General features: G+C 46.4%; 1 protein-coding gene across 1 annotated transcript; it reads right to left on the bottom strand.

The window, feature by feature from the left end:
- Positions 1 to 368: 368 nt before the first annotated feature.
- Positions 369 to 5438, bottom strand: LOC116987540 (cytochrome c oxidase subunit 6A, mitochondrial). Its single transcript, XM_033043655.1, has 3 exons — positions 5285 to 5438; positions 2455 to 2597; positions 369 to 612 (listed from the first exon to the last, which is right to left on the bottom strand). Exons 1-3 carry the CDS (start codon positions 5376 to 5378, stop codon positions 520 to 522), a joined length of 330 nt encoding a protein of 109 aa, XP_032899546.1. The 5' UTR covers positions 5379 to 5438; the 3' UTR covers positions 369 to 519.
- Between the last annotated feature and the right edge of the window lie 22271 nt (positions 5439 to 27709).

The raw sequence follows: 27709 nt of genomic DNA, 5'->3' as shown, positions 1-27709 counted from the left end.
AGTGCCAAGTCGTTCGCTGATGCACTGTAAGATTTTGTAGTGGAGCTGGATAAGAAGATAAATCTTTTTGTGAATCTTTTACCCACAGAGCTTATTATCCAGCTCCACTGCTAAACCCTGACAATGCATCAAAGCTTCATGGTGGAACGATTTGCTATAACATTAAGAGCTGGATATCTGCCGCTCAATAATGCTGAACCCCTCAGATCCTGACGAGTCTTCAACCCAAAACATTAACGGAGTTTCTTCCCACAACTCAACCCAACTTGCTGAGTAATTTCCACATTCAGCTTTCATTTCCGATATCCAGCATTAGCATATATATATATATATATATATTTAAAATGAAAAGCAGCCAACACCATCCAAATTTTTCATAATATATTTATTATGGTGTTACCTCAACAGTGGTCAACACTTGATTCTGGTTTCTGCACTTTGTTGGATAACACATTTATATAATTAGGCTCAAACAAATGATCCATAATCTCTGGGGCATTCTTCTCTGCTCCGAAAATTTCAGTGATCCTCTTTATCTTCATAGCCGGTGGGCAGAGGATTAGTATGGGAATTGTGGAAGAGGCTGTGGTTACCATCGCCCCAAGGGAATGGCTGTGAAACAAAATGGTAGACATGCACATTAGTACGACTTTTCCACATTAGTACTACTTTTCCCACCTCCCCCCTCCCCCCCCCGGCATCAGTCTGAAGAAGGGTCTCGACCCGAAACGTCACCCATTCCTTCTCTACAGAGATGCTACCTGTCCCGCTGAGTTACTCCAGCTTTTTGTGTCTATCATACGTTTTCAATGTCTGAACTCCCATAGATTGATAGAGCCACTTCCCATTCTTCAACCCCAGCATAATTAAAGCAACCTTCAAAACACCACCAGAATTCATGGACAGCGTAGTGAGATGACCTTGTGTTTGGATTGCCCACCTCCACCATGCCTCCTGAGTAAAGCAGAGGCTCACAAGAGGTTTACAAGAATGATCCCAGGAATGAGTAGGTTAACCTATGATGAGCGTTTGACGGCAATGGGCCTGTACTCGCTGGAGTTTAGAAGAGACCTCATTGAGAAGGACCTCATTGAAACTTACTGAAGAGTGAAAGGCTTGGATAGAGTGGATGTGAAGAGGATGTTTCCACTGGTGAGAGAATCTAGGAAAAGAGGTCATAGCCTCAGAATTAAAGGAGACGAGAAGGAATTTCTTTCGTCAGAGGGTGGTGAATCTGTGGACTTCTTTGACACAGGAAGCAGTGGAGGCCGTCAGTGGATATTTTTAAGGCAGAGATAGATTCTTGATTAGTAAGTGTCATAGGAGATAGATCAGCCATGATTCAATGGCGGGTGTAGATTTGATGGGCCGAATGGCCTAATTCTCTTCTTATTACTTATGAATTCATTGTTTCCTCTTCCACAGCCAAACGTGATCTTTATTCCTCCTAGAGGCCCATTTCATAGTGAGTTGTAGTTATTACCAGACTATTGTGTCCAGGAGTTGGAGTACTTGGAGAGAGCTGGTAGTTTGAGAGGTTCTTTCGGTATTGGTGCCCCATTTTATTGTAATAAATATCTGCCTATGATTGCCAATCTAATGTCTAAAACAGTTTAGCTTCCTTCAAATACACTGAAGCCCAATCTTCAATTCATGTTAACCTCTTGGGAAATCGTTTCATCTTATTGCCAGCAATGGAGGTAGCTTCTCAAGGGTATAGACTCTCGACAGTCTAAATTCTACTGTTTAGACAAAAGGAATGCAGAATTCAGATGGCACAAACTACATGGAAGGAAAATCTTATTGTTGACCTCTCACCAAAACAAAGGTTCTTCTGCAAGAGTTTGAAAAGTCCTGGGTAACTAAAAGAGCCACATTCAATACAATAAGTAATTAGCACTTCAGGTATTGTAGGTGACTTGCTAATATAAAATTTTATTTCACCTGTAAAAGTGCCCGGCTGTTTTGATTTTTGATACTATATTGCATTATGAGTTGTAGAAAACTCCCTGGCTATTAGGTGTAGCTTTAAGGTAAGCGGGGCAAAGTTTAAAAGAGATGTGCTGGGCAAGTTATTTCTTACATGAAAAGCCTTGCCTGGGCTGATGGTGGATGCAGACACGATATGGTGTTTGAGAAGCTTTTAGATAGGCAAATGGATACATAGAGTGGAGGGATATAGAACACGTACAGGCAGATAAGATTAGTTTAAATTGGCATTGTGTTCGGTACAGACATTGTGGGCCAAAGGAGCTGCTGCACTGACCGGTCTGAAGAAGGGTCTCGACCCGAAACATCACCCATTCCTTCTCTCCAGAGATGTTGCCTGTCCCGCTGAGTTACTCCAGCATTTTGTGTCTTACCTTCGAGTTAAACCAGCATCTGCAGTTCTTTCTTACACTGCACTGTTCTACAGTTCTGTCGGCCCTCATTTGAAATAAATGCAGTACTTACTTTGCTCCTGATGCGAAGGTGGTCATAAGCAACAAACTCGTCCTTCTCGTGGCTGTGTTGCTGCGCCTTCAAGTAACAATTCAGCATACAGACGGACACTCCCGGAAAAGCAACAACTAAAGACACGATTTTCCACATGCGACCTGTTGAATGAGAATAAATACGGGGTGGAAGATTGCAACCTTCACGTGGTCCGCCCTGTTTCGACTAATGCAATCAACCCGGCGTGCACAATGAAATAAGATTAAATAGAACAAAATGGCCTACAACTTTAGGCTGTGCATGCCATACGCAAGGAGAAGAAGAATAAATACCACAGCTAAAGCCAAATATAATAATGACATTAAGGCTATGTTTCTACAATAGCCTTGCTGCCATTACAAAGCAACAATAGTACACAGTGTTGGTCTGGCATCAGTTCTGTTCTGGCATCTCACACACCTACCACTTGGCAGTTCTTCCATTACAGATATATACTTTCCCATAATGTTTTGTGGGGACTTTAGGCTTTGCAAAACAACGGTAAAGATCAAACTCATCTTATTAAGTGAGCAAGCGAAGATCTGGCAAATGGAGGAATTAATAGCAGTGCATGATTCACAAAGGCCAGGAGGCAGGTATGCAAGAAGATGGGAAAGTTAACAAAATATTACCATACAAGGACAAATATACCTCCACACTTTTGGATCCAGGTTTGGCAAGACATCATCTGAAGCACTGTGTACTAGTCTCTTTATTTAAAGGAAGGATATTAATATTAATAGGTTCAGAGATTGATAGGTTCTTGATTAAGAAGGGCATCAAAAGTTACGAGGAGGAGGCAGGAGAAGGAAGTTGAGAGGGAAAAATAGATCAGCCATGATTGGATGGAGCAGTAGACTTGATAAGGGGGTGAGAAAGTTGCCAGGGTAGAAAAGAAAACAGATTTGATCTTATTAAATAGCACAGCAGGCCAAGGTGTCTTGGATCTAAATGTAAAGTTTGTACATACTATTTCGTAGTGCATGGCCGAGATAAAGAAATTAAAATATACTTTAATTCTGACGATGACCAGAGAAAGTGGTTGAGGCAGACACAAGAACATTTAAAGGACATTTGAATATGTACACAGATTGGGAATGTTTTGCACAATGCGGACCAGAGGCAGGAAAATGGGATGGAAAGTGCTGGAGTAACTCAGTGAGTCAGGCGGCATCGCTGAAGTACATGGATAGATGACATTTTGGGTCAGGACCCTGTTCAGTCTGAAGAAGGGTCCCGTCCCGAAACATTACCTATCCATGTTTTCCCAGAGATGCTGCTTGGTCCGCTTCTGTGTCTTCTTTTGTAAACCAGAATCTACAGTAACCTAGTTTCTACAGGAATGAGACAGGCAACAAGGACAAATTGGGTTGAGGACATTGTTCCCATCCCATATTACTTTCTGACCTTGACTACCACGCAACATTCTGCAATCCTGAAACTCTATTTTGGGAACGTTGCACCAGTCAAAATAATTTAGAACATTTTTTACAAACATTCCTTTTAAAACAAAACCCCGATTATAATTGAGGGCAAGTCTCACCCATCTATCTGCCACCATAGACACTTTGGCCTCAGTAATTGCTTACAGTAACAGACTGCAGCAGTGGGACTGGGCAAGAGGCACTGTCATTGTTACACAGGAGCTCAGCCCCAGAACTTCCTCTATCTCTCTCTCTCTCTCTTCCACAAGCATGCAGGGCAGCTGCCTCAGGACACTATTCAATAACCCTCCCCACCCCAGTGAGTTGTAGATGTAGCCAAAAAATACCTGATTTCCCACCATTGACTGAATCCACACTTCACGCTGTCTTGGAAAAGCAGTTTACATAATCAAAGATGTTCCACCCGAGATTGCTTGTTCTCTCTACTCCCATACAGAAGCTTTGATGTGCATGCCAGACTCAGAAACAGCTATTTCCTCACCATTATCAAGTGTCCTTCCATAACCTGGGGTACTGTTCGATACACCTCTACCCCATTAAGGACATTGGACTTTGTCTATGGGACTGCTGTGCTACAATGCTGAGAACAATATTCTGCACTTTGTATCTTCCCCTTTGCACTTAACAGGGTCAAATCTCACCCCACCAATAACCACCATAGACACACACCATGGCATCAGTAATTGCATATAGAACAGGACATGACTGGGTGTGCAGTATTGTGACTGGGCAAGAGGCACTGATAGTGCACCCTGCACACAAGAGCTCAGGCCCACAACTCCCTCCATCCTACTCTCTTCCCTATCTGTTACTTGAAAGCAAGCACCACTAGACTGAGGAACAGTTTCTTCCCCTCCATTATCAGGCTTCTGAACCATCCTTCCATAAGCTAGGGTGTTGTCCGATTCATCTCTGCCCCATTGAGGACATTGGATTTTGAGCAGGGAACTGCTGTGCAGCATTTTGACACAAGGCACAGCAGTGGTGCAGCCTGTCCCGCTGAGTTACTTCAGCATTTTGTGCCTATGCTGAATATTCAGTATATGGCCAGCATCTACAGTTCCTTCCTACAATGCTGAGAACTATATTCTGCAGTGGCAGGAGCTGCTTGAAGACACGATTCTGAACTGATTGGATCTATGCAGGGTAAATCTGATGGTGTTTGGACCACGAAGCTTTTCATTGTACCTCAGTATATGTGACGGTAATGAAATCAAAGCGAAACCACCCAAGCTGTTCTCTCCCTGCAGCCGAGGCCTGGGCCCGCAAGGTCACAGCCCAGCACCGCGCCCATTCTCTTCCCCTCTCTCCCTCTCCAGGGGTGATTTCCCCCCTCCCCTTCCCCTCCCCGGAACGGTGCTCACTTCCCTGATGCTCCTCAGCGCCGGCGGCCGCCGACAGTTGCCGGGCGCCGCTGTTGAAGGTCCTGCGGAAGAGCCGAGTCCACACCGCCGCCATCTTACACCGCCGGGCCTACTCGTCAGTGGGCGGCCCTTTGCCCAGCCCCGCCTCGACAACATCATCACCAGGCGCTGGGAAGAGCAGATCTAAACCAAAGATCCTATCGCCGTGGGATCTTTGATCTAAAACCGCGTAGGTAGGAACTGCAGATGCTGGTTTTACATCTAAGATAGACACGACATGTTGGAGTAACACAACAGGTCAGGCAGCATCTCTGGAGAACAACATGGGAGTCGAGAGACCCTCCTTCAGACCAAAGATACTAGAGGAGCTCCTCTAATAATAATAATAATACATTTTATTTATGGGCGCCTTTCAAGAGTCTCAAGGACACCTTACAAAAATTTAGTAGGTACAGGAAAAACATGTAAGGGGAATGAAATAAATAGTAGAGACATGACTACAATACAATACAATACAATACAATTCAATTTATTGTCATTTGGACCCCTTGAGGTCCAAACGAAATGCCGTTTCTGCAGCCATACATTACAAACAAATAGACCCAAGACACAACATAATTTACATAAACATCCATCACATCGCTGTGATGGAAGGCCAAAAAAACTTATCTCTCCACTGCACTCTCCCCCCCCCGATGTCAGAGTCAAAGTCAAAGCCCCCGGCGGGCGATGGCGAATTGTCCCGTGGCCATTAAAGCCACGGCGGGTGATGCAAGGTCGCACACCGGGTCTTGGTGTTAGAGCCCCCGGCGTGCGCTCGCAAACTCCCGCGGCCATTCCAAGCCGCGCGGGGCGGTGATGTAGGCCCCGCTCCAGGAGCTCTTCAACCCCGCAACTCGGGCGGGAGAAGTCTAGTACACAAGTAAAGACAGAATTCAATACAAAACACAATATGAGGCAATTAATGCACAGATGAAAAGGGAGGGGGACGTGGGGCTAAGGATAGGCAGAGGTGAAGAGATGGGTCTTGAGGCGGGACTGGAAGATGGTGAGGGACACGGAATTGCGGATCAGTTGGGGGAGGGAGTTCCAGAGCCTGGGAGCTGCCCTGGAGAAGGCTCTGTCCCCAAAACTGCGGAGGTGGACTCTAGTGTCTTTGCTTCAGACTGAGAGTCAATGTGAGGGGAAGGAAGGAAACTAGAGGTGGAAAGAACAAATGAATTAAAGTCTGAAGAAGTGGCCTCTACCCGAAAAGTCACCCATTACTAGAAACATAGAAAATAGGCGCAGGAGTAGGCCAGCACCACCCTTCGAGCCAGCACCCCCAGTGAATTGGCCTCCACTCTTCTGTGGCAGAGAATTCCACAGATTCACAACTCTGGGTGGAAAAGTTTTTCCTCATCTCAGTCCTAAATGGCCTCCCTCGTATTCTTAATACATATAAATATATATAAAAATCTAGATATAAATATATAAATAAATGAAGGTAAATTCCACGAGGTTATGTTTCTAACCTGGAGCTGAACTTGTTGGGAATGTGCACAACAGATAAATCCACTTAGAGTCTAGAGATACAGCATTGGTACTGACCCTTCGGCCCACTGAGCTCATGCTGACCATTGATCACCCGTTCGCTCCACTTTTGCATCCACTTCTTATGCACCAGGGGCAATTTACAGAGGCCAATTAGTCTGTGAGCGCTGGATTTGGAACCCCCTGCCAAAGCATGTCAGGGAGATCTGATGAGGGGGCTTTACAATGGGTGGCCGTGACCTTGTCACCATCTCCACCTCGCTCTCCCACTCTTGTATGTGGAGGGCCTGTGCGATCAACTGGCCAGATTTAATGTGGGCCTGCAGGGATCAAGGGGTGCTCTTCAACTTCTGCAAGGGCTTGACTCCAGGTCTGCTGCACTCGCTGGACTTTAGAAGGATGGGGGGTGGGGTTCTTCATTGAATCTTACCGAATAGTGAAAGGCCTGGATTGAGTGGATGTGGAGAGGATGTTTCCACTAGTGGGAGAGTCTAGGACCAGAGGTCACAGCCTCAGAATACCTTTAGAAAGGAAATGAGGCGGGGATTTCTTTAGTCTGAGGATGGTGAATCTGTGGAATTCATTGCCACATATGGCTGTGAAGGCCAAGTCAATTGATATTTTAAGGCAGAGATTGACAGATTCTTGATTAGTAAGGGTGTCAAGGGTTATGGGACAAAGACAGGAGAATAGGGTTGAGAGGGACAGATTGATCAGCCATGATTGAATGGCGGAGTAGACTTGATGGGCCGAATGACCTAATTCTGCTCCTGGAACGTATGACACTATGACTCCAATGACAGTGAAAGCATTGTCCAGATTAGTGATTTCCATTTAAAATCTCCATTTGTATTAAAATTCTATTTTAAATGGTGCGGCACGGTGGCGCAGCGGTAGAGTTGCTGCCTGACAGCGCTTGCAGCGCTGGAGACCTGGTTTTAATCCCGACTACGATTGCTGTCTGTACAAAGTTTGTTCTTTCTACCTGTGATCGAGTAAGTTTTCTCCAAGATCTTCAGTTTCCTCCCTTTCTCCACAGACGTACATGTTTTTAGGTTAATTGGCTTGTTGTAAGTGTAAATTGTCCCCAGTGTGTGTAGGATAGTGTTAATGAGTGAGGATCACTGGTCGGTGCGGACTGGGTGGGCTGAAGGGCCTGTTCCACGTTGTGTAAACTAAACTAAACAGAGTAAGTCATACAAACTATTACAAAAGTACCATTAGAGGATGAGAAATAAAAACAGTAGTAGGCCATTCGGCCCCTCATGCCTACTCCACTACTTAGTAGGCCGTTTGTCATTTTTAATGCCTGAACTTAAAAAAAATAATTATATGGATGTATGGTAATCTAATTTTTTTTCTCTGTAAAGCACTTTGGCTTCAACATGATTTGATTTAAAAGTGCTATTTAAATAAAAATTACTTACTTACCTACTGAACTACTTTGCTGCACAAACTCCACCTATCCCAACTCCCTTAACGAGCAAATATGAGGTAAGAGGAGGGATAATCTTGGAGTTTGGGAGTGAATGCAGACTTAACTTAACTTAACAGTCCTCAAACAACTTCACTGGCTTCCCATCTCCCACCGGATCACCTACAAAATCCTGGTCCTCACCTACAAAGCCCTCCACCATCTGGCCCCCCCATATCTCACTGACCTCCTCTCCCCCTACCAACCCTCACGGTTCCTCAGATCCACATCAGCCGGTCTCCTCTCCATCCACAAGTCCAACCTCCGCAGTTTTGGGGACAGAGCCTTCTCCAGGGCAGCTCCCAGGCTCTGGAACTCCCTCCCCCAACTGATCCGCAATTCCGTGTCCCTCACCATCTTCCAGTCCTGCCTCAAGACCCATCTCTTCACCTCTGCCTATCCTTAGCCCCACGTCCCCCTCCCTTTTCATCTGTGCTTGAATTGCCTCATATTGTGTTTTGAATTGAATTCTGTCTTTAATTTGTGTACTAGTCATGTCTCTACTATTTATTTCATTCCGCTTACATGTTTTTCCGCTACTTGCTAAATTTTTGTAAGGTGTCCTTGAGACTCTTGAAATGCGCCCATAAATAAAATTTATTATTATTATTATTATTATTAACAATGTAGTGTGGGTACTGGGTATGTGCGAAACACTTGCTCAGAGTGAGTCTAGGCTGTTTTTAATGACAAGACCCTTTTCAACAAATTATAATGGAGAAAGCATTACAAAACGCAACAGAAAGCAAAAATAAAGGCGTCATGGTGGCGCAGCGGTAGAGTTGCTGTCTTAGAGCGCTCGCAGCACCGGAGACCCGGGTTTGATCCCGACTACGGGTGCCATCTGTACAGAGTTTGTACATTCTCCCCGTGACCTGCGTGGGTTTTCTCCGAGATCTTCAGTTTCCTCCCACACTCCAAAGACGTACAGGTTTGTAGGTTAATGAGTTGGTATAAGTGTAAATGGTCCCTGGTGTGTGTAGGATTGCGTTAATGTGCAGGGTTCGCTGGTCGGCGCGGACCCGGTTGGCCGAAGGGCCTGTTTCCGCGCTGCATCTCTAAACTAAACTTAAACAAGCATGCCTTTTAAAACAGGCACAATTCCAAATGTGATTTCAATATTTATTTCAAAGCAGGTCATGCACGGAAATAGCTACCATACTGAAAGATGCCATTTAGCAGCAGGGTGGGAGGGGAGGTTAGGGGAAGTCTGAAGTTTGGGGTGCTGAGGCCTGGTTTTGGTTAGCAATGGAGATGCCCTCAGGAAGCAGAGATGTAGTAAACATCCTGGCGATCTGATGGTTCCAATGTTAAACAGAGTGTGTCAGAGGATGAACGTACAGTGGTGTTGGTGAACGGTGCCAGGAGGTGCACAGGCATGTTTCTCTTAAGCTTTTTTTAATCTTTCTCAGAAATAGCTGCAGCTTCAGGTTTACCAGAATGGTGCCCAGATTAGAGGATATTAGCTACAGGGAGAGGTTGGACAGACTTGGATTGTTTTCTCAGGAACGCTGGAGGTTGTGGAGAGACCTGATAGAATTATTTAAACTTACAAGAGGGATAGATAGGGTAGACAGTTAGAACCTTCGTCCCAGCATGGAAAACTCAAACACTAGAGGGCATACCGTTAAGGTGAGAGGGGCAATGTTTAAAGGAGAAATTAGACAACGTTTTTAGGCAGAGGATGCAGAGTGCCTGGAACATGCTGCCTGGGGTGGTGGTTGGGGCACAAATATGATAGTGGCATTCTTCTTCTTCTTCTTCTTCTTCTTCTTCTTTGAGTCCACACACAAGATTAGAAGATGTCCAGCCAGAGCTGAACACACTTCTCATCTGTACTTCTTGTGCTTCTTGAGCGTGGTGGTGGAAAGATTGGTGAAAACAGGGCCGCGATGTGAACGCTCTTTCCTTGACCCATAGTGGCATTTAAGAGACCCTTTGGATAGGCATAGAGATATAACCATATGCGAGAAATGGAAGGATATGGGTTATGTGCAGGGAGATATGGGCGGCATGGTAGAGCAGCGGTGGAGTTGCTGCCTTGCAGCATCAGAGACCCGGGTTCCATCCTGATTACTGGTGCTGTTTGCATGGAGTTTGTACGTTCTCCCCGTGAACTGCGTGGGTTTTCCCCGGGTGCTCCAGTTTCCTTCCACTCCAAAGACGTACAAGTTTGTAGGTTAATTGGCTTCAGTAAAATTGTACATTGTCCCTAGAGCGTGTAGGATAGTGCTCGTGTGCAGGGATCGCTGGTTGGCGCGAACTCGGTGGGCTGAAGGGCCTGTTTCTACGCTATATTTCTAAACTAAACTAAAAAGATGGTCTCGGCATTGTGTTCGGCACAGACATTATGGACCGAAGGGCCTGTTCTTGTGCTGTACTGTTCTATATTCTATGTTAGGCACCTGAGGGGGATTTCTAAAGGGCAATTGGTGCAGGCGTGGAGTTATATTTCGAGCAGGCCGGGTAAGGTTGGCTGGCCCTCTCTGAAGGACGAGCAAACCAGTTAGAAATTTTTTTTAAATTTTGTTTATTTATTTATTTATTAGAAGTAGACATATTATACAATGTAGTTACATATTATAGTAGAAAAAAAAACTTTTCATATACATCAGTCATACATTATTAAAATTTTCCATTATCAATTACTTCTGCTTCTAGTATTTTTATTTTTTATAGAAAGCGAGAAAAAGAGAGGGTAGAAAGTTACAAATAAAAAAGAAAGCAAAAAAAAACACAACAGAAAAACAAGGGAGGTGGAATGGGTTACCTGTGATACATCAATGGAGATAGGTTCGTAGGTTATAAAGTATAGAGTATAGTTTTTCATCTGTTCCTGAGTTCAAACCAGTTAGAATTTTAACTGGAATCTTAAAGCATCGAGCTCTCTTTTAGTGATGCCAACTTTTTGTTTCCAATTGTAAAAAAAAAGAGAGGGAGGGCAAATTCTGGATCCTAATGTCCAATGTCAGAGCTGTGAACAGCTGTTAAAGTTTTATTACAATTCAGTTCAAACCTATGGGGAGATGATGTGTTAGTCTTGGCTCAGCTATACACCTAAACGTAACTACTGATTGCCAACTGTTTGGAATAGCTTTCAAACTGTGGGGATATAAATTGGGCCATTACTTGCATTTTCTATTAAACTCTCAAAACCGAAGCAAATATTCCCGGGAGATGTTCTTAACAATGTATTTCCTCTTCAGTTGATGCTACAACTTTGGCTCAAAGCCTGGTTAAATGGAATAAGAAGCGGCTAGTCAGTGTCTGTACAGTGGGTGGAGCTGTTGGACACTTGCAAGGAGACACAAGGAACTGCAGATGCTGGAATCCTGAGCATAATTCAGCAGGCCTGCACAGTGGCGGGCTGGTACAGCAGCTGCCTCACAGTGCCAGGGACCCAGGTTCGATCCTGACCTCGGGTGCTCTCTGTGTGGAGTTTGCACGTTCTCCCTGTGATCGCGTGTGTTTCCTCCGGGTGCTCCGGTTTCCTCCTGTATCCCAAAGACGTGCGTTAATTGGCCTCTTGTAAAATTGCCCCCAGTGTGTCGGGAGTGAATGAGAAAGTGAGATAACATGGAACTAGTGTGAACGGGTGATTGATGGTTGCTGTGGGCTCGGTGGAGCAGTGATGTGAGCTCCCAGCTCCATGAGCCAAATGTTTTCTGGGATCATTGCAGGATGGGCCATTTGCGTCCCAAGATCAAAGAGCAGATGGAGCGGAGCCACTGGTTTGCATTATCATCCGTGATCAGTTAACCGTGCTTGAATTGGACACATTCTCGGCCCGAGTGAGGCTGGACTTCTGCCAGAGATTGACGGTCCACTGTTGGGTGGTCTGCCATTTGGACGGGATATTAAGCAGCCACCTATCCCATCAGGTGGGCGTGAATGGTCCCAACCGACTATATCATGAAGAGCAAGGGAGTTCTCTCTGGAGACCTGGTCTCACCCAACGTCACCTCAATAGATCACCGTCACATTACTGTTATGGGGCAGCACAGTGGCTCAGCTGGTACAGCTGCTTCCTCACAGCTCCAGAGACCCAGGTTCAATCCTGACCTCAGGTACTCACTGTCTGTGTGGAGCTTGCCCCGCCTCTCTGTTACCTCGGGTGCTCCGGTTTCCTCCCACATCTCAAAGACATGCAGGTTGGTAGATTAGACACACAAAGCTGGAGTAACTCAGCGAGTCAGACAGCATCTTCGGAGAAAAGGAATAGGTGACGTTTTGGGTCGAGACCCTTCTCCTGTCTTTTGAGTCAGAAGAAAGGTCTCGGTCCAAAGTGGGAAGCTTTCAATTCTCTCTGGAGCCACAAGGTGGAGCAGCGCACTATGAAGTGAGTACATTGCAGGCCCAATGTAGAACAAAGCAGCAGGTGAAGGACTGGGCCTTATGGTACAGATGGCAGAGTAACATTTTGTGGAATAGATTTATCAGTTAGAAAGCTCAAGCTTCTTTCCCTTGTGTTTGTGAGTAGGATAGTTTGCTAGTGTGTGGGAATTGCTGGTCGGCACAAAGTCGGTGGGCCGATGGGCCTGTTTCCACTCCGTATCTCAAAACTAAACTAAACTGAACTTAGGAAAACCTACATGAGGCCGGTTGTCCCACCAACCTGCGTGCCTTTGGGATGTGTGAGGAAACTGGAGCACCCAGAGGAAACCCATGCGGTCTCAGGGAGAACATGCTACCTCCAGTACCCAGGACCTGGATTGAACCTGGGTCTCTGGATCTGTGAGGCAGCAGCTCTACTAGCTGGGCCACTGTTCCTCCAACATATCACAGCTGCCCAGTTACCCTGGCTTCAGGCTTCAAGTGCTACATTCTCATTACCCTTTGGATGAAAAACCCATGCCCTCTACAATTATTTGCCTTAAACCTGTGGCCTTTACTTACTTTCATCTCCTGACGGAACAAGTTCCTTTCCATTAACCCTGCCTACATGATTTTATGCACCTCGATTAAATCTCCTTTGTTCCACAGCAAACAACCCAAGCCGAGCGGTTCTGTCCCTGTGATTGTAATCCCCAATCCTGGCGACATCCTCGTAAATCTGCACTCCACCCTCCTGCAGGCTGTCACGTCCTTTCCTGCAATACGGTGACCTAAACTACACACTGTACTCAAGTTGTGATTAGTATGGGTGTCGGGGGTTATGGGGCGAAGGTCCAGAACCAGGGGCCACTGTTTAAGAATAAGGAGTAAGCCATTTAGAACGGAGACGAGGAAACACTTTTTCTCACAGAGAGGTGTGAGTTTGATGAATTCTCTGCCTCAGAGGGCGGTGGAGGCAGGTTTTCTGGATGCTTTCAAGAGAGAGCTAGATAGGGCTCTTAAAAATAGTGGAGTCAGGGGATATGGGGAGAAGGCAGGAACGGGGTACTGATTGTAGATGATCAGACATGATCATATTGAATGCCGGTGCTGGCTTGAAGGGCCGAATGGCCTACTCCTGCACCCATTGTCTAAGGCAGGAGAATGGGGTTTAGAGGGAAAGGTCGATCAGCCATGAATGATTGACGGAGTAGACTTGATGGACCTTATGACTTCCACACCGTATCACTTATATACATGAATTAAACCTGTGTTTCATACTGTTCAACTGTGACCTCTCCAGTCCTTACCCCTCAACCATGTGTTCCAGTAAAATCTGCAGGAATATCCGTGTTGCTGCCATGGTCCAGGAATTTCATATGTTCCAGGAGCAGAATTAGGTCATTCGGCCCGCCAAGTCCACTCCGCCATTCAATCATGGCTGATCTATCGTCCCCATGCAACCCCATTCTCCTGCCTTTGCCCCCATAACCCTTATACTCGTACTAATCAAGAATCTTGTCAATCACCACCATAAAAATGTCCATTGATTTGGCCACCACAGCCATCTGTGACGATGAATGCCACAGATTCACCACCCTCTGGCTAAAGACATTTCTTCTCATCACTTTTCTAAAGGTATGTCCTTTTACAGTATCCTGAGCCTATGCCCTCTGGTCTTGGACTCTCCCACTAAAACTAAATGACAAACGACACTTGGATCATTTGAGAATTCATTTCCCAAAGGAAGATTGTGACTGCAAATAGGCTAAAAATAAATAAAATAACGATTCACTGCCCTCTGACTAAAGACATTCCTGCTGCGGGACACTTGAATGACGTACAGCATATGCTGTTGGCCCAGGCGATCTTCACTTAACTCCCTTACACACAATGTACAAGATACTGTGCCCATGGCATGATCCAATGTTCTTGAGAATAGCAGTCACAGCACGTGGGACTCAGAATGTATCGTGAAAATGTAAACCTGCCTGTGATTGCAGGAACTGCAGGATCCAATCTGTTCTGAAATCTAAAATGAAATGAAATATTTATGTACACAAAAAGAATCTTTACAGCAGCCGGTAAACAACCTGTCTGAAGAAACCTTCCCACCCGAAACGTCGCCTGTCCATGCCCTCCAGAGATGTGGCCTGCCCCGCTGAGTTACTCCAGCAGTTTGCGTCTTTCGCTCAAGTTTCCAACTTCTGCAGTTTAGCCTTTAACTTTTCAACCATGTGTTGTGCCGTGCTAACTTTGGGGTGTATCAATTTATAGGAGTAAAATTAGGCCATTCAGCCCATCGAGTCCACTCTGCCATTCAATCATGGCTGATCTCTGCCTCCTAATTCCATTTTCCTGCCTTCTCCCCATCACCCTTGACACCTGTTCTAATCAAGAATAGTCTGGTGTCTATGCAAAGATGCTTTCTGAAGCAGGGTCTTGACCTGAAACGTCACCTATTCCTTTTCTTCTGAGATGCTGCCTGACCTGCTTCAGCATCTGCAGTTCCTTCCTACACATTAAGTGGTCCTCGATTACGTTGGCTGCTTTTTCAAGGCTGCGTGAAGCGTAGATGGAGTTGATGGAGCAGAGGCTGGTTTGTGTGATGTGCAGGGCCGCTTCTACGACTCTGCAGTTTCTTGTGGTCTTGGGCAGAGCAGTTGCCGAAAACAAGCTTTGATGCATCCCGAAGATAGACACAAAAAACTGGAGTAACTCAGCGGGACAGGCAGCATCTCTGGAGAGAAGGAATGGGTGATGTTTCGGGTCGAGACCCTTCTTCATCCCGATAGGATGCTTTCTATGGCGCATGTACAGAAATTGCTAAGAGTTTTTGGAGACATGCCAAATTTCCTTAGTCTTTGGAGAAAGTGGAGGCGTTTGTGTGCTTTGCTTCCTTGGCAGTGGCATAACATGGTTGCACCAGCACACAATATTGGTGATCATTGGAAAGTGCTGTCTCAAAAGGGCAGCTAATACCATCAGAGGCCTGCATCACCCAGGCCATGCTCTCATCTCACTGCTAGCATCAAGAAGGTGCAGGAGCCTGTGAACCGTGACCTTCAGGTTCAAGAACAGCTTTATTCCAGCAACCATCGGGCTCCTGAACCACACTGCACATCCCTACCCACAACCCTACCTCAGCAACGACCCACTTTGAAGTTTGATTTTGTTGCACTTAATTCTTTGGCTTTTGCATTATTATGGTCTGGTTACCTGGTTTTACTGATTATTACTGCCACGGTGGCGCAGTGCTAGAGTTGCCGTCTTACAGCGCCGGAGAATGTGGGATGCCATGGCATGAGTGTGAATAGATGGTTGGTCTGGACTCAGTGGGCTCAAGGTGCTCTGTCCATACTTAGGGTAGCACAGCAGCGCAGTGGTAGAGTTGCTGCCTCACAGCACCAGAGACCTGGGTTCGATCCCGACTGCGGGTGCTGTCTATACGGAGTTTGTACGTTCTCCCCGTGACCTGCGTGGGTTTTCTCCGAGGTCTTTGGTTTCCTCCCACACTCCAAAGACGTACAGGTATGTAGGTTTATTGGCTTGGTGTACATGTAAATTGACCCTAGTGTGTATGTCTGTGTGTAGGATAGTGTTAGTGTGCGGGGATCGCTGGTCGGTGTGGACTCGGTGGTCCGAAGGGCCCGTTTTCTCGCTGTGTTTCTAAACTAAAACGAATGCAGAAAGTAAGAATCTAATTGTCCCATTTCTGGTGCATATGACACTCTTGACTCCCTTTTACATCCAGGAAGTTGAGGTTTGTGACTATCTTCTCCTAAGCTCCATTGATGCTGAGTGGGCCATGTACACCACCCCGTTTCCTGAAGTCAGTGACTAGCTCTTTTGTCTTGCTAATATTGAGGGAAGGTTATTGCCTTGACACCATGTTACTAATCTTTCGTTCTCCTCCCTGTACTCCGTCTCATCATTGCTCGAGCCCCAGCTCACCACAGTGGTGTCATCTGCAGACTTGTAAATGGAGCGGGAGCAGAAATTGGCTGCACCGTCGGGTGGGAGGAAACCGGTGCAGTCACAGGTAGAACATACAAACTCCACACAGACAGCGCCCGTAGTCAGGATTGCACCCAGGTCTCTGGTGCTGTGAGGCAGCAACTATACCGCTGCACTGCTGTGCTGCCCTAAGCATGGATACAGCACCTGCAGCCCACTGAGTCCATGCCAACCATCCATTCACACTAGACCCATGGCATCCCACGTTCTCATCAACTTAGTACTCATTCGGGGCAATATTACAGAGGCCAATTAATCCACAAACCCACACACCTGTGGGATGTGGGAGGAAACCTTTAGTCCCACGTCCCACAATTAATCTATGGAATTAGATTGAATTTAGGTGGTGAATCTATGGAATTCATGGCCACAGAAGGCATGTGGGGGCCAAGTAAATGGATATTTTTAAGGTGGAGATTGATAGATTCTTGATGGTGTCATGGTGTCAGGGGTTATGGGGCAAAGGCAGGAGTATGGGGTTGAGAGGGAAAGATAGATCAGCCACGAATAATTGGTGGCGTAAACATGATGGGCCGAATGTCCTTATTCTGCTCCTAGAACCTATGAACTTATGAAACAGGAGTACCCGCAGGAAAGCCACGTGGTCACAAGGAGAACATGCAAACTAGACACGTCAGGATTGTACCCAGGTCTCTGGGGTCGTGAGGTAGCATCTCCACCAGAGGCACTACTGTGCCGTCCAAATAATACACGCCAGACTTGGCAGCAAAACCTAGATCAGAAAAGATTAATAAATGAGAAATTACATTCATTGGGCATTCTCTAGGTTTGTTTGTCCTATTTTGAGTCATAAGCTGTGAAATATGATATTTAAAGGCATGTCTTTTATTTTTTCCAACTGTGTGGAGTGTATGCATGTATGTTTGAAGGGTGCCTTTAAGAAATTGGATTGTATCGCATGGTATGACTTGAAACATTGCATAGAGTCATAGTCATACAGTGTGGAAACTAGCTCTTGTCCAACTTGCCCACGCTGACCAACATGCCCCATCTACACTCGTCCCACCTGCCTGCGCTTGGCCCATATCTCCTCTAAACCTACCTTATCCGCACCTGTCCAAATGTTTCTTAAATGTTGTGGTAATCCGTGTCTCAGCTACCTCATCCGGCAGCTCGTTCCATACACTCAACATCCTTTGTGTAAAAAAGTTACCTCGGTTCTTATTCTTGTACCTTGGATCTGGATCTTGGACTTTCTGACAGAGAGACCGCAGTCAGTCCGTGTTGGCAAGAACACCTCAGGCTCGATCACGCTGAGCACCGGCTCCCCTCAAGGCTGTGTGCTCAGCCCGCTGTAGTTCACACTGCTCACACATGACTGTGCTACCAGATTCAGGGACAATAAGATCATAAAATTCGCGGATGACACAACAGTGGTGGGACTCATCAGCGGAGATGACGAATCAATGTACAGGGAGGAAGTAAAACAACTAGTGGACTGGTGCGGCAACAACAATTTAGCATTAAATGTCGACAAAACAAAGGAGATGATTGTCGACTTCAGGAGGTCGCAGCCAAAACACACACCCCTCAACATCAGTGGCACCACGGTGGAGAGAGTGGAGAGCATAAAGTTCCTCGGAGTGCAAATTACAGACAGTCTCACCTGGTCCAGGAACAACACTGGGATTGTCAAACGGGCCCATCAGCGACTGCACTTCCTGTGGAAACTCAAACAGGCCTCACTCCCCACCAACATCCTCAGGACCTTTTACAGGGGCACGGTGGAGTCTGTACTCACGTACTGCATAAACACGTGGTACTCCAACTGTAACTGCTCAGACAGGAAGGCTCTGCAGAGGGTAGTGAGGGGAGCAGAGAGGATCATTGGCGTCTCCCTACCCTCGGTACAAGAACTGTTCCAGAGCCGCTGTCTGAAAAAAGCTCTGAGAATAGCTAAGTACAAACTGCACCCCCTCCACACACACCTGGATCTCCTGCCATCAGGCAAGAGATACCGTAGCATCAAAGCCCGGACTACAAGACTGCTAAACAGCTTCCTGCCACAGGCTGTGAGGCTGCTAAACAGTCACTCTGTACTCACAGTCACCTGATTCTGCAGCTTTGCACTGACATTTTAATAACTCTGGCACTGGCCACTCAAATCAGCTGCCCTGGACATTTTAATGATTGTTTTTACTGTATTTTAATGTTGCTGTTTTATCTGTTTTTAACTATTTATACTATTTCATCAGGGACTGGATTGTTTTTATTGTTATTATGTGTGAAATGTTTTAAGTTTCATGTGCGATGCTCCGGTATTCCCTGGGAAACGTCTTCTCATTTTGCACTGTGCAACTGTTGCTTTGCAAGATGACAATAAAGGTTGATTGATTGATTGATTGATTGATGTTTGATATTCATTTTTCCTCCCTTACCTTGAACCTATGTCCTCTGGGTCTCGATTCCCCAACTCTGGCCATTTACCCAATCTATTCCTCTCATGGTGCTGTGCACCTCTGTAAGGTCACTCCTCATCCTCCTGTGCCCCAAGAAAATAAAGTCGTAGCCTGCTCAATCTCCCTCGTTTTAACTCAGTTCCCCGAGTCAATAGACAATAGACAATAGGTGCAGGAGTAGGCCATTCGGCCCTTCGAGTCCTGGCAACATCCTCGTAAATCGGCTCTCCACCTTTATCTAGATAGTGTGGATTGGTTGAGATTTACTGTCTAAAATTAATGTCCTGTTTATAGTTCAATGATTCAATGTTACTTCCATTTCCACTTATCTAGGCAGGAACAACAAAGATCCACAGATGCTATAAACTTTTATTTCATCAATGAGTGCTCTGAATTAGGAACTCTTGATGGTGAATTGATTCATGCAATGTATGAGTTCAGTGGGTGAATCCCCAGTGGGTGACTCCATTCATACGTTGTCACGCTGCCTCGGCAAGGCCAGCAGCAGAATCAAGGACCAGTCGCACCCTGGCCACTCCTTCTTCACCCCTTTCCCATCAGGCAAAAAGTATAGAAGTGTGAAAACGCACACCTCCCGATTCAGGGACGGTTTCTTCCCAGTTGTTATCAGGCAACCGAATCATCCTATCACAGCCAGAGTGCGGTCCTGAACTACTACCTACCTCATTGGTGACCTTCAGACTTTCTTTGATCGAACATTACTGGCTTTACCTTGCACTGAACGTTATTCCCTTATCTTGTATTTATGTACTGTAAATGGCTCGGTTGTAATTGTGTATTGTCTTTCCGCTGACTGGATAGTACACAACAAAAGCTTTTCACTGTACCTCGGTACACGTGACACTAAACTAAACTGAACTGAACTGAGATAATCATGACTTATTGCTACAATTGGCCAACACTTCCATTGGCCTTTTGTCACATGACAACCTGGATGGCAAGCCAGACGGTCCAGTAATTCATATCGGAGGAGATCCCCTGCATTAGGACAAGTGCCATATGTACAGAGCGCTACTTGACCCTGGTGCCCCAGGTGGCGCTATTCTGGGATGGCACACCAGTTGTTAGATACTTGGCTTCGTACCCAAACCTGCTAAGCCTAATTCTTTTATTGTGAGCTCACTTGATTTGGTTTTAAAATACAGTAACCCTCCATTTCAAAGACCCATCCAAATCAACACTGTGTTAAAATCAGGTTGTGAAGAGCCACGTGTATTTTGATCTATGGATAACCAAGAAAACAAGGGGTGCGGGGTTAGTTCAGCAGAGTAACACTGAGCTCTAATCTTATCTGATGGTAGAACAGACACAATGGGCCGAATGGACTATTTCTAAATCTGTTTTGTGTCTTTTTATCCCAAGTGAGGTCCAAAGCATGTTTATTTTTCAACTCATTTTCCCTGAGTTTCCAAGATAAAGAGCACTGTCTTGAGTTTACAGGGGATAAGCTGCTGAAAGGTGTCCAAAGGCAATGTGGACTGTGGCGACTGGTCCTCCTGTTACAAATGCATCAGGATCAGGAGTAAGCCTCTTGGTCCCTTGAGGCTGCTCCACCATTTGTCTGATCTGTCTGATCTGACTGCAACTTCAACACCACATTCTCATCTACACTGTAACCTTTCACCTCCTTGCAAATCTGGTATCTCCTCTGGCTTTAAAAAACATTGCAAGTCCCTGCTTCCATCATCCTTTGGGAAAGAGAGATTTGAGGATACACAATCTTCTGAGAGAAAAGATTAAACCTCTTCTCTATTCCTTTTCTTCAGAGATACTGCCCCTGACCCACTGAGTTCCTCCAGCATGTTGTGTCTTTCTTAGGTATGAACCAGCATCTGCAGTTCCTTCCTACACAAACCTTTTTAGTTTAGTTTAGAGATACAGGCCCTTCGACCCACCGAGTCTGCGACTCTGCGCCAACCAGTGATCCCCGTACATTAACATTATCCTACACACATATGGGATGGGGAAAATTTACACTTATACCAAGCCAATTTACTTGTACGTCTTTGGAGTGTGTGAGGAAACTGAAGATCTCGGAGAAAACACATGCGGTCACGGGGAGAATGTACATACTCTGTACAGACAGCACTAGTAGTCAGTATTGAACACGGCTCTCCGATGCTGCAAGCGCTGTAATGCAGCAACTCTACCGCTGTGCCTCCGTGACGCTCTAACTCTACTCTGTTTTTAACGGCCAACCCATTATTTCAAATGACGACCCCTTGTTCCGGCCTCTCCCACAAGAGGAAACATCCTCTTCACATCCATCTGTAAAGACTCCACATGATGTTACTTGTTTCAATCATTCCCCTCTCGCTCATCCAAACTCCACCATGTCTAAGACCAGAGATAGACACAAAAAGCTAGAGTAACTCAGCGGGACAGGCAGCATCTCTGGAGAGAAGGAATGGGTCACGTTTTGGGTCGAGACCCTTCTTCAGACAAACCAGCATCTGCAGTTCCTTCCTCCACGTGTCTAAGACCAGCTTGTCCAACCTTTACTCACAAGGCAACCAGCCCATCCCACTGTTGGTGCCAGACAGATGGTCAGAGATCCTGAAGCCCCCATGTCCCAGATTCCCACAGCTCTCAACAATCTGGAAGAGAAGAAAAGACTTGAATATACACATTGCAATCCCTTATAACAAGATGATTCTCCAGTGGCGCTTCAGGCCTCTTTTCACCTTTCTAGTTGCCCACTTGGATTCTTTCCTGCTTACTTTATATTCCTCAAAGGCCCCGTCTGATTTAATCTTTATAAATCTTACATATTAAGAGGATGTTGCCAGGAATTTTACGAGGATGTTACCAGGACTAGACGGTGTGAGCTACAGCGAGAGGGTGAGTAGGCTGGGTCTCTATTCCTTGGAGCGCAGGAGGATGAGGAGATCTTATAGAGGTGTACAAAATCATGAGAGGAATAGATTGGGTAGATGCACAGAGTCTTTTTGCCCAGAGTAGGGGAATTGAGGACCAGGGAACTTAGGTTTAAGGCGAAGGGGAATGATTCAGGTACAGGAATCTGAGGGGTCACTTTTTCACACTAAGGGTGGTGGGTGTATGGAACGAGCTGCCAGAGGAGGTAGTTGAGGCAGGGACTATCCCAATATTTAAGAAACATTTAGACAGGTACATGGATAGAACAGGTTTGGATACTGACCAAACGCGGGCAGGTGGGACTAGTGTAGCTGGGACATGCTTGCTGGTGCGGGCAAGTTGGGCCCGAAGGGCCTGTTTCCACACTCTATGACTCTTTGATTCTATGACTCCATAACAAGTTGTAACATCCGTGGACTTTTTTGTTCCTGCTTAGGTGGAACAATAGATGGGACATTTTTATTTAATAACTCTCTCACTATCCAGATGCATTGATTTTTCAAATCTTTGACCATGATGGCAACCTCTTTGGTCATCCATATTTCCCTCATGTTTCCATGCTTATCACTCCTCCTTACTGGAACAAATGAAGTACTGGTGAAGAGCAGTCTTTGCTGCAAAGGAGGAAACGTGGCAGTTGAGGTTAGATATATTTAATGTGGAGATAGATAAATGCAGGCAAACCCCGGTTTGGGTTGTGGAAATTTGCCCTAGCATAATTCACCAATAACTACCGTTGGGCGGCACGTAGACCCAGGTAGACCCAGGTTCAATCCTGACTACGGGTGCTGTCTGAGTTGAGTTGAGTTTAGTTTAGTTTAGACAACAGTCACATGTACCGAGGTACAGTGAAAAGCTTTTGTTGTGTGCTAACCAGTCAGCGGAAAGACAATACACGATTACAATCAGTGGCGGACTGGCCAAGGTGTCAGCTTGCCCAATGGCAAGTGGGTCCCTGATGAAGTGATAGCAAGTGATGGCAAGTGGGCCCCTGTTAAATGATAGCATTGTAGTTGTGGGTGGGCCCCCTTTGTCTCCTGGCAACCAATATTTTTAGACCCAGTCCGCCACTGATTACAATCAGGCCACCCACAGTGCGCAGATACATGATAAAGGGAATAACGTTTAGTGCAGGATAAAGCCAGTAAAGTCTCGGTTTGTATGTTGTCCCCGTTACCGCATGGGTTTTCCCTGAATCCACCGGCCATCTTCAGTTTAAACCAGCATCTGCAGTTCCTTCCTACTAACTACACTAAGTACTGGATGCCATTTGATGGGATAAGCAGGGGTGGAGAGGCCTCCATGTTGGCAGAGGAAGCGGAGGAAACTTAAAGAAGGCAGAACAAATAACTGCTGCAAAACAAAACTGCAATGAAAGGGCACCTCGAGAGCTGGAATGTTCAAGGAGGGCATGGTCAAACCCTTTAATTTTACACCTGATTATTTCCTGAATCTGCTTCGATCCAATTCAAAGTCCCAGTGCAGATGGGCAGGAACGAAGTGAAAGGCTGATTCTTTGTGAGTGCGGTTATGTCCCTTTCAAAGGGCCACCGCTCACAAAGGGTTTTACTGCTTTATTTCATTGTGCGATTCAAGGGGGGGGCTGGACTCATCTTGAATGAGAAAAGGGAAAAGGTCCCCATCTCTTATTTCATGTGTAAATGAGGTGGGACTTGCAGAGTAAAGGTCATCCAGAGGAGTACTTTGTGTTTAACGATGCCAACGGGAGAAAGCAAAAGAGGGAGTGGATTCTCATTAAAAATCCGTTTTACAAACACTGCCTGGGCCTCAAAGAGGAGCTGGGTAGACACAAGATGCTGGAGTAACTCAGCGGGACAGGCAGCACCTCTGGAGAGAAGGAATGGGCGACGTTTCTGGTCGAGACCCTTCTTCAGACTGAAGAGGAGGGGTTGGAAAGACTTTAGATTTTAGAGATACAGCACCAGCACGCTTCGGGAACAGGCCCTTCGGCCCACCGAGTCCGCGCCGACCAGCGATCACCCCTGCGCACTAGCACTGTCCTACACACTCTAGGGACCATTTTTAGCAAAGCCGATTAACCTACAAAATCTGCAGGTCTTTGGAATGTGGGAGGAAACCGGAACATCTGGAGGAAACCCACGCATGCGGTCACAGGGAGAATGTACAGACTCCGTACGGACAGCACCCGTAGTCAGGATCGAACTCAGGACTCTGGAGCTGTGAGGCAGCAACTCTACCGCTGCGCCACCGTGCTGCCCTGATTAAGTTTTGAAGAAAGATGGAAACAAAAAGCTGGAGTAACTCAGCGTGTCAGGCAGCACCTCTGTAGTAAAGGAATACTGTAGGTGACATTTTGGGTCGGGACCCTTCTACAGACTGAAGAAGGGTCTCAACCCACACCTATTCCTTTTCTTCAGAGATGCTGCCTGTCCCGCTGAGTTGCTCCAGCCCCCTGTCCACATGCATCCCCCTACGTTTCTCATGGTGCCCAGGTCTCCCCTATGTTCATCAGTCCGCACACAGACTGTTCCCAGCACTGCGGTCCCGGTAATTGAATTTGCTGCTGAGGCTGGGAGAAAGAGAAAGGCACAAGACAGATGAGTGCACAAAGCTGGAGTAACTCAGCGGGTCAGGCAGCATCTCAGGGGGAAAAGAGATAGATGACGTTTCGGGTCGCGACCCTTCTTCTGACTGAGAGTCATGGGGAAAGGGCAACGAGAGATATAGACGATGATGTAGGGAGATATAGAACAAATGAATGAAAGATTTGCAAGAAAGTGAGGATGATAAAGGAAGCAAGCCATTGTTAGCTGTGGGCTAAGTGAGAACGAGTTATAAACAATCTCAACACGTTGACTTTGAAGCTAGTACGACTTGGGTGGGGGAGGGTGGGGGATGCAAGGTGTTACGTGAAGTTAGAGAATCAATATTCATACCGCTAGGTTGTAAGCTGCCCAAGCGGAATATGAAAGGTGATTGTTAGTGAAGAGTAAAGGCCACAGCCTGTGCTTCAGAGTCTGAAGAAGGGTTTCGGCCCGAAACGTTGCCTATTTCCTTCGCTCCATAGATGCTGCTGCACCTGCTGAGTTTCTCCAGCCTTTTGTGTACCTTTGTGCTTCAGAGGTGCTGTCCCTCCCCCTTTCTCTGTGTCAGCGGCAGTTACAACATGCAGTGCTTCATCTCTGTAGCTCACTCTCGGGGGATGAGCGCAGCTCAAACTTCTCACCAGGAGATGGACACAAAATGCTGGAGTAACTCTGCAGGACAGGCGGCATCTTACGGAGAGATTGGACCAGGGGACTAGCTGACATCTGGAGAAGAGTCACAGCTCGAAACTTCACCCATTCCTTTCCTCCAGAGATGCTGCCTGTCCCGCTGAGTTATCCCAGCTTTTTGTGTCTACGGTTTAAACCAGCATCTGCAGTTCCTTCTTACCATTTACCAGGACCGCTCTCTAGTTGTTGGTGGGTTGGTTCAGTTGCCTGATAACAACTGGGAAGAAACTATCCCTGAATCTGGAGGTGTGGGCTTTCACACTTCTGTACCTCTTGCCTGAATGGGAGAGGGGAGTGTTTCTACATTAGTCTAGACGGGTACTTGACGGGTCTGCATGGACATAGTGGGCCGAAGGGCCTGTTTCCTTGCTGCTTGGCTCCATGACCAATGTCCGACCCAGGGAAAGAGTGCTTGCCCAGGCCAGGGAAGGTTTCACTGTGAGTCGGGGAGACATTAAGGAAACCAACCAAAATGGATGCCCATGGAGTCTGGCCAATTCATAATTCAAGGCGGTGTGGAGGCCAAGTCAATGGATAATTTAAAGATGGAGTTTGACTGATTCTTGATTAACAAGACTTGTCAGGGGTCATGGGGAGAAGGCAGGAGATTGGGGTTGAGAGAGAAAGATAGATCAGCCATGATTGAATGGCAGGGTAGACTCGATGGGCCGAATGGCATAATTCTGGCCCACTAACACAAACTATCCCCAAGACAAATAAAAACCCGAACAAAAGGCACCAGGAGAGTGGGATGACCACTGGGTGATTTACAACCACCTCATTGTGTGCAGAGAACCATTTTAGAAGGGGGAGAAAATAATCGCCGTCCCTGTTAAATGAAAGATTAATGTCCCTTGTTATCTGTGAAACATGTGTCATGGAGCCCAGCACAGAAACAGCAATCAGGTGTGAATGACATGTTCTATTGTCAAACAAAACCCCTTGTTATGTTGTCAGGAATAGTCTGAAAGAGCAGCAGCAGGCCCTTAACAAGTCCTCATCCAGGGAGTACCCAGATCTCCAGTGGAGTCTCAGCGCACATTGTTCAGGAGGGTGAGGGAGGCTGCTTTCTTTACGGTCAGTGCTCCTTTGTTGCACAGAGTTTAATACCACTGGGATTCGTCAGGGCAGTGGGGGGAGGATCTAGCGATGGAGTTTAATTTATCGGACCTTATTGTCACTGGGATCTTTTTCATCTTCACCCCCCCTCCCCCCCTGAAGACATTTGATAGTTTAGTTTAGATTAGAGATACAGCGTGGAAAACAGGCCCTTCGGCCCACTGAGTCCGCGCCGACCAGCGGTCACCCCGCACATTAACACTATCCCACACACACTAGGGACAGTTTTTACATTTATACCAAGCCAATTAACTTACAAACCTGGACGTCTTTGGAGTGTGGGAGGGAACCGAAGATCTCGGCGAAAACCCACGCAGGTCACGGGGAGAAGGTGCAAACTCCGTACAGACAGCACCCGCAGTCGGGATCGAACCTTCATCTTTGAAGGCTCTGTAAGGCAGCAACTCTGCCGCTGTGACACCGTGCATAGTTTTGAGTTGCAGTTAATCAGTTTGACGTTTTCACGAACCACAATGTGTGTAGAAAGGAACTGCAGATGCTGGTTTATACCGAACCATGGATAGGTGACGTTTCAGGTCGGGACCCTTGTTCTGGCTGATAGTTCGTCTGTTGTTGGGAGGGAAAGTAGGCTGAAAGAGAGGAGGGGCAGGTGAGGAGGGTTATTTGATAGGTAGATGGTTGGACAAAGGCCGGAGATGAAAAGACAGAAGGTGGTGAGACAAAAGGATTGCAGGGTTGTGAATTGTGAAGCTAGAGGAAGGAATGTAGATGGAAGGGGCGGGGTAAGGGACAAATAGGTGCAAGTCCAGGTGGGGCACAGGGGAGAGAGGAATGGTGAGGGGGGAGGGGTTTGTTATATGGGGGAAGAAGTAAGAGGGGGAGGGCTATGTAGTTACCTAAAAGTGGAGAATTCAATCTCCATACCATTGGATTCGGTTAGAGTTATACGATGAAATACATTTGAAGAGTAAAAATCCAAAAATCTGCAGATGATAGAAGCTAAAATTAAAGCTGAGCCTGCTGGAAACTGTGGGAGGCACAGTGCAGCTGTTGGTAGAGCTCCTGCTTCACTGCGCCAGGGAACCAGGTTCGATCCTGTCCTCGGGTACTGTCTGTGCGGAGTTTGCACGTTCTCTGTGTGACCGCGTGGCTCCGGTTTCCTCCCACATCTCAAAGATGTGCAGGTTTGTAGGTTAATTGGCCACTCTGAATGACACCTAGTGTGTAGAGTGTGGATGAGAATGCGGAATAACATCGGGCCAGTGTGTACGTGCGATCAATGGTGGACGTGGACACGTTGGGCCGAAGTACCAATTTCCATGCTCTCTCTCTAAACTCTAAACACTCAGCAGGTCAGAACGAACGCAGACATAGGAAGAGAACCAGAGTTAATGCTTCAGATGGAAACCCTCATCAGAAATAAATTAACCCG

Source organism: Amblyraja radiata, chromosome 25, assembly GCF_010909765.2.
Source record: "Amblyraja radiata isolate CabotCenter1 chromosome 25, sAmbRad1.1.pri, whole genome shotgun sequence".
In the NCBI taxonomy this organism is placed as follows: Eukaryota; Metazoa; Chordata; class Chondrichthyes; order Rajiformes; family Rajidae; genus Amblyraja; species Amblyraja radiata.
This window is presented reverse-complemented; position numbering and strand designations above follow the sequence as displayed.

Bases quoted from the DNA above. Each gene is read 5' to 3' on its own strand.
- LOC116987540 (XM_033043655.1), bottom strand. From the start codon at position 5,378: ATGGCGGCGGTGTGGACTCGGCTCTTCCGCAGGACCTTCAACAGCGGC. The intron at 2,598-5,284 runs GTGAGCACCGTT...CTCATTCAACAG, and splicing joins CGCTGAGGAGCATCAGGGAA to GTCGCATGTGGAAAATCGTG. The intron at 613-2,454 runs GTAAGTACTGCA...TTTGTTTCACAG, and splicing joins ACCTTCGCATCAGGAGCAAA to CCATTCCCTTGGGGCGATGG.